Raw genomic sequence first — 12262 nt, forward strand, 5'->3', positions numbered from 1 at the left:
GTCACAAAAAAAGAAACACATACACATACCTCATTGACAAAGCAATAACTAGTGACAAAAATGTTGCAGAAAAGGGAGATGAAAAGAGAGGAAAATATGCACCATGGGCTATGGAAGTTAAAGAACTATGGCAACAGGGAAGAATTACAATTATTCTGTTAGTTACATCAGTCACCAGCATCACATCATTTTTTAATTTTATTTTTACAGAAAACCTTCAAAAACTAGGCCTACCAAAATACATCCACACCAACGTCCAGAAAGCAGTCATACTTAAAACATGTTCACTAGTCAGGAAATTTCTGAATCAGTAAAAGACAGAATGACTTGGAAAAGCCCGTCATGTTCATCTAGAAAAACGACCATGAACAAGAAAAGAGAAATTATAATAATCTGTTAATTTTTTTAGACGATAGTCTAAGTTGGATGAACAATTAACAGCAATTATTACAAAATATATGTCAGGCCAATTATATCAAACAAACTGGAGAGGAAAGTCTATGGGTCAAAATGCATTATTTAAAAAAAATGAATTACTATCTTCTAGCACCAGCTAGAGGCCCACTCCTTCCTTTGCACTACGGAGCAAGTAGGCCCACAAATAACTCAAGGAAGCGAGTCAAGCCACATACCACAGAGGATGGCTAAAAACAACGCTCTATGTTGGGAAAGAATTTCCTTCATGACTCAAAATACCTGATCCCAAGCAAGTACGATGACCCAGCAAAAGTTTTAGGAAATCTCACTCATTTTGACATAGGTTGAGATATTGTGCTGGTCAGAATTTTCATCAGTAGAACTCCAATGGAAATACCTTAATGGGAGACTTGCCAGTTAGATACTGTGGCAAGGGTAGATTGACCAGTGCAATCCTATACAGGTCTACTCAGAAGCAACTGCATTGAGCTCAGTTGGGCATGCTTCAATTGGGGCCTTGATAGACCTGCCGGCTTACGCCGGCAGGGAGGCGGGGCCGAGGCGCGCTGAAGTTAGCGCGCCTCCCCCAGGCTACTAGACGCACGATGCGCAGGGACGTCGCGTCCCTGCGGCGTCCGGCATTTTTTTTAAAATTTTAAAGGGGCCGGGTGCGGCCCGAAGACTCCAGAGAGGTAAGTGCTTTTTGGGGGGGGGTTTTACCGGGGGGGGGCGAAGGCTGGGAGGGTGGGTGGCACGGGGGGAGGGTGGGTGCGATTGCGCCGCGCGCCGCCCGAGCCCTGGCAATGCCTGGCATGGGGCGGCATTGCAATGCCGCCCCATGCCAGGCATTGCCCGGGCGGCGCGCGGCGCGATCACACCCGCCCTCCCCCGTGCCACCCACCCTGGCACCCACCCTCCCAGCCTTCGCCCCCCCCGCCGATGGGCACAGTGCTACTACAGGCGCTGTGCCAGGTCCGCGGCTTTTCGTGGCTCCTCGCAAGTAAGTGAGAAGCCGCGAAAAGCTGCGGAAGTCCCTAGACGTTCCCCAGCTCCGGCCTGAGGCCGGAGGCGGGGAAAAGGCGCGCCATAAGCGAATTCGCTTATGGCGCGTTGGAGGAGGCCTCAGCGCGGCCTGCCTCTGGATTCCCCTGTGCGTCATCTGGACGCACAGCAGGGAAGCCGGGACAGAAGGCGCGCTAAGGCCTCGTCTAGGAAGGCCCTGGGTTAACCAACTTAGGTCACAATCCTATGCATGTTTAGGCAGAAAAAAGTCATACAACTTCCAGAATTGCCCAGCCAGGCAAGGGAGTTCCCCACAAAAGATCTGACGCAAGAAGAATATTCTTTCTTTGATTTTAGGTAGTGCACACAGTTTTTGCAACAGTGTGCCTTCTTAAAAGATGCATTCCCTCTACCTGGAGGAAGGTGGAAGAGTATTCCATTAAGATGGTTCCTGCAACCCATGGGTGGTGTAAGTATCAGTATTATTATTATTATTATTATTATTATTATTATTATTATTATTTATTATTATTTTTAAAAGTTCACAGCTGGTGCAATGTAATGCCTGTGAAACTGAGCAGCAAACCAGAAAGCCCCTAGCTTAGCTCTCACAACTTCTATTAACTCATAGGGTGGCCTTAGGCAAACCACTATTCTTTCAGCCTCCACCCTGTAATACTGGCCTGCCATACAGGGTTGCTGTAAGGATTACATTCTAATAATGTCATGCATATGATGTGCAATGAACATTCTAAAGTCCTGTCTAAATGCTAAGTTTTTATTTAAAAAATCAGCTGCCTGCTTACGTTGCTCAGTTTCACAGGCATTACACTGCACCAGCTGTGAACTTTTTTAAAAAAATACTGATACTTACAAAACCATGGGTTAAGTTTTAGATAGATTGAAAAAGTTTTAGATCTATTAAGCAACTAAACATTGCATCACTACTTATTAAAAAAAAAGCAACCAATATTTATTTATAGATTTTATGACAATGACAAATAGCAGTTTAATTTAAACTCTTGGTAAACATATAAAAATACACCCACAGTCCGGAACTTGGTGTATGCTCAGATGCTTACATGAAGCAACTATGCACATTGGGTCACTTTTCATTTCAACAAAAGGATCCAATTGGGGTATTCAAAGGAATGTGTATGTGGATCTAGTCCCTTCTTTGAAATGCATCAGTAAGTTCTTGTAAGGAGGAACATTCTATGCCTATACTGGAGCACTTGGATCCATAGGCAAGCTTGAGTCTCAGGCCTCCTGTACTCCTTCTCATAAAATTAATATACCTTTAATAAAAACAACTGTGCTTTCCACCCCCACCCCATTGCCTCTACTTTGAATAAAAGGGGAAGAAGCTTAGATACAAGCAGCACAAACCTATGCATATTTATTCAGGGAGGACAGGGTTCCTGTATCTTTACCAGTTGTGTAGAAAAGGGAATTTCAGCAGGTGTCATTCGTATGCATACAGCACCTGGAAAAATTCCCTTTTCATCACAACATGTAAAGCTGCAGGAGCCCTGCCCTCTTTTGTATACTGATCACTTTAGCTAAAGAGGGCAGGGCTCTTGAAGTAACACACTGGTAATGCTTATACATATCAATCATCAGATTCTTACATCCTTTTTGAGTATAACCCATAAAAAAGAGCTTAAAGTGGAAATAATATCTACATTTAATTCAGATTATTTACTTCAAACTCTATATTTCAGACTATATATAAGTGAGAAAGAGGGGGGATGTTGTGCCTTAAAACAGCCTACAACTCACTATACTCACTGCCTGGCAGGCTGCACTTACCGGGGCCCAGAAACAGTGAGCACTTGTGGAGTTCCCGCTGCCACCAGCACAAATGCCTGCTGGCATGAACCAGGAGGGGCTGTCCATGGAGGGGTTGTCATCGCCACCACACATTCCCCGAGAACCCCACAGCTGTCTGCTTCCCCAAAGAGCTCTGTATGAAAACCCTACAACTCCTGCATGCACATTGCTGAGAACGGGTGGGGAGGGGGGCTTCCCCAGACCTCCAGGAAAGCGTCACACACACCCCCGCCGCCCACCCCTGCATTGCAGGGCTTTAGAAAAGGCCTCAGAAAGGGCTTTTTTGGGTGGATATGATAGGGAAGCCTTTTTCTCTTCCACTGAAATGGTGGCTGCCATTTGAGTGGAAGGAGAAACAACAACTTCCCTATGGCACCCGCATATAACAGGGCTTCTGAGGCCCTGCGCTGCGGGGGGTGCAAAAGAAGGCCTCCAGAAAAGCACACACACCCCACCCTTGCAAAGCAGGGCCTGTTAGGCAGACACCAGGGTAGCTGCCCCTGCTCTACCCTAACTAGCCTCGCGTTGCCATGCAGCCACCACCTGGCTAGCTGACCAGCCAGCAGGTTGGCGTTTTTCCTGTTGGCTTACAGAAGCACACCCAGCCAATCCCAAGTCTCGCGAGAGTACTGGGATGATTTGAGTTCTCTGAAATCTCACGAGACTTGAGACATGGAGAGGCAGTTTCCGGCGGCCCGAAGAACACTTGCCCTGCTCCCTCCCCTGTGACTGGGCTTTCCCAGACATTAAAAATAAAATCTGGCCAAGGGCTGCCTCCAGGTTGCGCATCTTTTTCCTGGAGAAATTAGCCCCTTTGCCAGTTGCCCAGGTCACACATGGTTTTCTCGGTATTTCCGGGGAAATCTGGTGTTAATGGTCAGTCTATACCAGCTTCAGCTGGTGGCCCAGCTATGCCCCTATCTGGACAGGGATAACCTGGCTTCAGTTGTCCATGCTCTGGTAACCTCCAAATTAGATTACTGCAATGTGCTCTACGTGGGGCTGCTGTTGAAGATGGTTCAGAAACTGCAGCTTGTGCAAAATGCAGTGGCCAGATTGATAACAGGAACCAGAAAGTTCAATCATATAAGGCCGACTCTGGCCTGCTTGCATTGGCCGCCTGTACATTTCCGAGCCTGAAACAAGGTGCTGGTTTTAACCTATAAAGCCTTACACGTCTTGGGACCACAATACCTGATGGATTGCCTCTCCTGACACTATGCTCAGCATCTAAGGTCCTCCTCTGGGTGCCTACTCCAAGGGAAGTTTGGAGGATGGCAACAAGGGAGAGGGCCTTCTCAGTGATGGCCCCCGAACTGTGGGATGATCTCCCTGACAAGGCCTGCCTGATGCCAACATTGTTATTTTTTTGGTACCAGGTCAAGATTTTTCTCTTCTCCCAGGCATTTAACACCATATGTTAAGGTTTTTTGTTTTTTTACTGACCCAGAATAGTTGCTTGTTATAGTTATCCATGTGATTTCCCTGCAGGGTGATGTTGGTCCCCCGGGCCCTGCTGGGCGTCCATCAACTGGAGAGTTTGCCACTTCAACTGATGTAATTCCAAGTGAATACAAGGTAATTAGAAATATTACTGAAAATTACTCAGAGTGTATAAAAACTAAGCAAAATATTATTTTTCATCAAATTAGTGAATATCTTTCTGTCTCTGCAGCTTGCTTGTTGAAAAAGAAATAATACCAATAATCTGGAAAGATTTATTTCAGGGAGTCAGCACATTTTTAGTTAACACCCTAATCCTACAGAACTATATCTTCTACTATCATCAGATAATTACAAATGCATTTAGAAGCCCTGACAGTTGTGTTTTAGCTTTAGCTTTGCCCACTACTAAGTGGTCTTTGTTTCTCACTAACAGGGGCAAGCCTTGGCCTAGAAGCATTTGAGCCAGTGTTTTTCAGCAGTGGTTTAATAAAAGGCACTTGAAATATTTCCAGTGATTCCATTGCTCTCTGGTCTGGCTGGTGGCGTTGGGTTGAGGGAACGGCAGGAGGAGAGAAGCTGTGGGGGAAAAGGGGGGTGTCTCTCTCCTGCTGGGTTGCCCACGTACACCCCAGCAATGGCCATTCGGTGCAGCTTGGGGAAGAGGGTGAGCAGGTAGGGGGCGGGGCGATCACTGCCGCTGTTCAGGTGCCCGCTGCTCAGGTGCTCAGGGTGCTAACCCTGCGAAAAGACCAGTGGCAGGGTTTGAGGAAAGGACCTCAGTTGTGTGGGAAAAAGAAGGGGTAGATCTGGATGGAAAACAAGTGGGAACAGGGAGCCCTCATTGCAAGTGGCAGAGCCTGGCATTGAGCGGAGGGAGGGAGGAATGCCCACAGCCTCAAAGAAGCCAAACGCAGAGGAGCAGTGATGTTTCTGGAATCATGATGGTCACTAGGATTGATTTTCCGCAGCAGTGACTGATGCGATACCAATGGGAGGACTGAGAGGGGAGAGAGAGCAGGAGATATGTCAATCAACATCGCATGGACTAATAGTCAACTCAATGCTGGCCCTAACGCACACAGCGGTTGACTAAAGACATGTTGTGCGGTGGGTTCCCCCTAAATAGCCTTCCGTTGAATTGACTATTAACACGCGTTTGACTAACATGTTGCCTGAACATGCCCACCATCACTGGGGACCCAGTGTCAGAGTATCTCCCAGATATATTTGCACAGGCAACTTACACTTATGAGAAATGTATCATAAGACTGCAGCTAAATTTGATTCTTGATGAATGCAAATGTTTAAGTATTAAATATTCTATTTTTATACATTATTAGGGTACGAAAGGAACAAAAGGCATAAGAGGAGAAATTGGAATTCCGGTGAGTCCATTGAAAGAAACTAAGCACAATCACTCTTATAATTAATATCATCTGTAATATTTTAAGGAAAGGAGCTGAATCACTATGAGTCATGTTCTGATTCATCAATTTTATTTTTATTCTGATTCATCAAATTTTATTTTCACTATTAAGGCACCATGTCTGGCAATGTTATGATGCAATATTGTAGTTCATAAACTAATTTGCTTGTCATATGACACATGCATACATAGTGACTCCCTTTTAAACTGCTTGGTGTCTAGGGTATAGGGGAAAGTTACAGTTACTCACTTTTATCAATAGCCATTTGCTGTTCTCACCAGATTTTTCTGGTAAGACATTTACATCATATGGCTGAGAAGTTGAATGGGATTCCTTGTGGGAAATTCCACACCTGCTAATTTCTTACCATTTTAATATATTTTTTGTATATACGAAATCTGGCCCAAAAACATGTGGTGCCCAAAGAGTAGTAAAGGAGGAGGAGGATAACAGAGAGGGAAAGATGCACATAGCACCCCAAATGCACACAGAGGGTGATGGGATTGCTGGGAGAAAGAAGAGGCTTTAGCCTCCCTCTCCCCCAGCAACCCAAAAGCAACCAGAATAGTTGCTTCTACACCGTGAATGGCAACACCCCAGTCAGAATTCCTGCTTTGGTGCCACTGCCATTAACAGCACAGCAGCAGCATTCCCATCTGCATTGGGGTTACTGGGAGAGAGGGAAGTTGGAGCCTCCTGCCCACCACTCCAGCTGATCATGTGAGCTGGAGGGGAAAGCAGGCCACACAGAAACAGACCCTCATGAAGCAACATGTTATATGCTGCAACTGCATTTTAATCTAGTTATTTACTGAAAAGTAATGTCTCAGCAGATCTAAACAGCTATAGTGTGGAAGCAGCCTAAGCAACTAAAATAAAATACAGTGTATTTTCTAAGATCCAGAACTGACTTGTTAAAGATGGTGCAACTGTGAATTTCACGTAAATTGTTTTTACTTGCATATGTTAGGGCCAAACTAACTATGCAGGACAACTGGGTATATCTAGAGCATATGTTTGTCCTGTTCACATATAAAGAGGAGGTGAGAGTAGACATTAAAAGGAGCACATGGGAAAAGACAGTGAAACTTGGCTTGACCTTAATGCACCCCATGGCTTTATGCAGTTTTCTTCCTTCATGGCTTACTTCTGAGATTGAAGCTGATCTGGAGAAAAACTGCTGAAAAGTAACAGCAGAGCAAAGGAAGGTGTGAGAGCAGTTTGGATTTTATTTTCATCCTCCTTGTGTAATTGTTTGTGTTATAGACTTTGCTATTATGCTAAATTTAATTGTTATGTTAAATTAGAGCTAAGACTCTCTCTTTTTTAGGGTTTTCATGCACATATAGCAGAAAAGGGAGAAGAAGGAGTAACAGGCTTTCCAGGACAAAGAGTGAGTATATAATCAAAATCAAGAAGGGATTATTTTCCATGTACCCCAATATGATATTTTCCCTGCCATTCTACCAGGAGCCAATCTGCATATGTGATTTATTGCAAAGAGAAAGCACTTCAGGTATGGTCAAGACACATGACGTCGTAGTCATACCACCACTTCCCCCTCTAAAAAGTGCATTTTCTGAAAGTAATTTTAGCACATATTTTACCTTAAATGCAGCTCCTGCACACTTCAGCTGCAGTGTGCCCTATTCACCTGAATTATCATCAACAACAACATCATCATCTCTCTTTTCTTGTTCATGGTGGTTTTCTAGATTGACATGATGAACTTTGCCAAGTCATGCTGTCATGTACTGATTCAGAAATTTCCTGACTATTGAACATGTTTTAAGTATGACTGCTTTCTGGACGTTGGTGTGGATGTATTTTGGTAGGCCCAGTTTCTGAAAGTTTTCTGTATAGCTTTTTTATGTGATGCCAGTGACTAATGTGACCAGTGGAATAATGGTGACCTTTTCCTGTTGCCATAGTTTTTTAACTTCCATAGTCAGTGGTGTATATTTTTCTCTTTTTTCCTCTTCCTTTTCAACATCATTTTTGTGATTCAGTATTGCTATGTTGATGAGGCAGGTGTGTTTTTCTTTTTTTGTCTATAACTGTTATGTCTGGTCGGTTGCAAGGAATTGTCTTGTCCATATGAATTGTTCTGTCCAATTAAATTTTATGATCTACATTTTCCAAGATTGTTTCTGTTGAGTATGTAGGATGAACTAAAGACCGGTAGTGCACGCGTTGGTATCTTCAAGGCTTGACTTCTGCAATGCGCTCTACATAGGCCTACCTTTGTGCCTAGTCTGGAAACTTCAACTAGTTCAAAATATGGCAGCCAGGCTGGTACACCTAGTAGAGGACCACATTGCACTAGTTTTAAAATCTCTTCACTGGCTGCCAATTAGTTTCTGGGTGAAGTATAAAGTGTTGGTTATCACCTTTAAAGCCCAACATGGTTTGGGTCCAGGCTACCTGCGGGATTGCCTTCTCCCATACAATCCGCCCTGCACACTCAAGTCATAGACTCATAGAATCATACAATAGCAGAGTTGGAAGGGGCCTACAAGGCCATCGAGTCCAACCCCCTGCTCAATGCAGGAATCCACCCTAAAGCATCCCTGACAGATGCTTGTCCAGCTGCCTCTTGAAGGCCTCTAGTGTGGGAGAGCCCACAACCTCACCAGGCAACTGATTCCATTGTCGTACTGCTCTAACATTCAGGAAGTTTTTCCTGATGTCCAGCTGGAATCTGGCTTTCTTTAACTTGAGCCTGTTATTCCGTGTCCTGCACTCTGGGAGGATCGAGAAGAGATCCTGGCCCTCCTCTGTGTGACAACATTTTAAGTATTTGAAGAGTGCTATCATGTCTCCCCTCAATCTTCTCTTCTCCAGGCTAAACATGCCCAGTTCTTTCAGTCTCTCTTCATAGGGCTTTGTTTCCAGACCCCTGATCATCCTGGTTGCCCTCTTCTGAACACGCTCGAGCTTGTCTGCATCCTTCTTGAATTGTGGAGCCCTGAACTGGACACAATACTCTAGATGAGGCCTAACCAGGGCTGAATAGAGAGGAACCACTACCTCACGTGATTTGGAAGCTATACTTCTATTAATGCAGCCCAAAATAGCATTTGCCTTTCTTGAAGCTTGTGATCTACAACCATTCCAAGATCCTTCTCATTTGTAGTATTGCTGAGCCAAGTATCCCCCATCTTGTAACTGTGCCTTTGGTTTCTATTTCCTAAATGTAGAACTTGGCATTTATCCCTATTAAATTTCATTCTGTTGTTTTCAGCCCAGTACTCCAGCCTATCAAGATCACTTTGAAGTTTGTTTCTGTCTTCCAGGGTATTGGCTATCCCACCCAATTTTGTGTCCTCTGGGAAGAATTTCCTTCAGCCAGCCAAAACTAGGCTGACAGGTATTACCCAAAGGACCATCTCTTCTGCTGCTCCCAGACATATGGAATGGTCTGCCAAAGGAGATTCATCAACAACCATCTTTTAGCATTTAAGAAAGCTATAAAGACTGATCTCTTCCATCAGACCTATCCAGTGGAATTTTAGGTTGCTTTTAGTATGCTTTTAGGATGTTTTTTAGGAAGTTTTAACAATGTATACTATGTTTTTAATAATTATTTTATGTATTTTATACTTACTGTTGTTCCCCGCCTCAATCAGGATGGAGAGGCGGGTAAGAAATAATATTATCATTATTATTATTATTATTATTATTATTATTATTATTATTGTGTATGTTGTTTGATGAGGTAGAATTTGATGGTTGGTTGTTGATGAATTATTTTTGCAGCTGTGTTGTGTCTGTCTATGTAGTCCATTCCTGCCAGAATTTTACATCCTCCTGTTAGATGGTCTATTGTTTCTTGGAATTGATGACATTTCTTACATAAATCTGTTGTTACACTGTTATCTTTTATGATGTATTTCTGGTAGTTCTTGGTTACTATGACTTGATCCTGTATGGCTATTAGGTATCCTTCTGTTTCAGGAAATAGCTTGCCCTTCTAAGCCATTTGTATGATTGTTCCTTGTTTATTTGTTGGTTCTAGATTATGTTGTAGAGCTTCCCATATAGTGCCTTTTGTGCCCATTTTTCTTTTTTCTCTACAAGTGTGAGTGGTTGTGTTTGGTCTTCATTAGGTACTGCTAGGTTGAGTGGGGTGTAATTTTAATCTGCTCTTACTATGGCTTTATGTTTTCAGTGTGAAAAAATTCTCTGAGTGATTTTATCTGTTTAGCATGAATTGTGTCAATGTCCAGCAGACCTCTCTCTTCCTCCTCCTTTCCCGCTGATTGTTATTTTTTCAATTCATGAATTGGCGCATGTGTTGTTTTGTGAGTTTGATGCGATTTGGTCTGTTTATTTCTTCGAGTTCAGTTTATGACCAGTGTATGATTCTGAATAAGCATGTGAGGATGGGTACTGTGTAGTTGTTAATGGTTTTGAAAACATTTTTAGAGTTCAATTTGGATTTTAAGAACTGTGATAGGCGGATTTTATATTGTATTCTTAGTTGAGTTTTTACTGTGGAGTGGTTGATTTTTGCGTTTTGCTGAAATCCTAAATATTTGTATGTGTCATTTTCTTCCTTCATCATTGTTTTAGTTGTTATTTATTCAATTTATATCCCGCCTATATACAAAATATCCTTGGCTGGTATTTAAATCCTGCACGCTGGGCATGCCTAGGGATATGTGTGTACCTGGTCGGGAGAGAGGGGTTGGGAGAAGAGCCTGCTAGGTGTGCTCAGATGTAAGGAGCGGGGGCGAGAAAGCGAGCCAAAGGGGTGGCCAAACGGCACCATGAGGAGCGGCTGTTCTGCTGCCACCTGCCATCCCCACCACCTCCTTGGACAGCCTGCCCTCCCCACAGTCTCTTTTTCCCATTGAGAAATCGGCATATTGCTAAAGGTTTGAAGCCCTAATGCATTTAAGGAGCTAAAGCACTTTAGTGCTTTAACTCTTTAGCGCTTTAGAAATATGGCGATATACTGTGGCTCCTTGCGTTGCGATATGTTAAAGATTCACTGCAGGAGAATGAGATTTATATCTTACCTCCAAGTAAACATGGACAGTGTGGCACACCACACTGTGGTGTGCCACACTGTCTATGCTAAGCTAAGCTACAGCCATCTCTGAGTTATGACTGTCTGAAACAGATGCCAGCCAAAGCCTCCAGCCAGCCAACACCTGCACCAACACTTGATTCTGAGATGCTCTTGAAAGGCTCTGTGTGGCATGCCAGCCTCTCAGGGCTCAGCTACAGAGTTGTGTCTTCAGTCTAACTCTGTCTCTGAGAGATATGCCAGCCAGCCAAAGCCACAAATCTATCTATTTTTCTGTGACATGCACATCAAACATTCTGCATTGCATGCCAGCAGTGCAGACAGAGCCTAGCTCACAAGTGAACAAAGTTAAATGGAAGGTCAAGGGAGGTGAAGCAAAGCAATGACATGCCAGGTTCCAACATCCACAGCAACAGGACATCTGCAAAGATGAGAGTCTCTCTCTCAACTGGCGCCTCACTGTTCGTCGTGAGCGTTTTTCTCTAAGGATAACCCTTCATCACTCATGATGTGGAACTCTGAGAAAAAGGCCTCTAGCCTGTTCTGTTTTCCCCTGTGGGCTGCTTTGACTGACCTCTCCTTTCCCACATTTTGATCCGTGGATGCCTCGTCTCTGCTGAGCTCCAGGTGCCCAACTGCACACCAAATCTGCACCAGGAAAGGTGCCCTGTTCACCCAGCAGTTCTTAGCTAAAAACTGGAGATCCCCTTGATGCCAAGGGCTGAAACTGCTCAAGGTGGAAGACTCCAAAGAGGAGGCTTGACAACCTGTGTTTGAAGGCTATGGCTCCAGTGGATTTTAAAAATAATAATTTTAAAACCTCAACATTTAAAAAAAATCCTAAAAAATCAATGGATTAACAGATCTGCTTCAAACTTGGCATGGCTAAAGCCCTACTTAAGAGCTATCACAGTGCCAAGTTGCATTTCTTTATCTTTAAAAATGATGGTTTAAAAATAATTTTAAAACCTTAAACTTTAAAAAAAACTTCTTAAAAATCAATGAATGAATAGATCTCTTTCAAATTGGGCATGGCTAAAGCCCTAACTAAGTATTTAGTTAGGTTCCAAGTATCATCAGTTTATCTTCAAAAATGATGGAG

At 43.6% G+C, this 12262-nt stretch overlaps 1 protein-coding gene across 1 annotated transcript in view; it reads left to right on the forward strand.

The window, feature by feature from the left end:
- The window catches only part of COL4A2 (collagen type IV alpha 2 chain), a 266143-nt gene that overhangs the window by 101816 nt on the left and 152065 nt on the right, over nt 1-12262 (forward strand). The window contains exons 12-14 of the mRNA XM_063115898.1: nt 4744-4830; nt 6039-6083; nt 7456-7518. Of these exons, the coding sequence (XP_062971968.1) occupies nt 4744-4830; nt 6039-6083; nt 7456-7518 (195 nt within the window). The remainder of the gene's footprint in view (nt 1-4743; nt 4831-6038; nt 6084-7455; nt 7519-12262) is intronic.

Source organism: Elgaria multicarinata, chromosome 2 (genome assembly GCF_023053635.1).
Source record: "Elgaria multicarinata webbii isolate HBS135686 ecotype San Diego chromosome 2, rElgMul1.1.pri, whole genome shotgun sequence".
In the NCBI taxonomy this organism is placed as follows: Eukaryota; Metazoa; Chordata; class Lepidosauria; order Squamata; family Anguidae; genus Elgaria; species Elgaria multicarinata.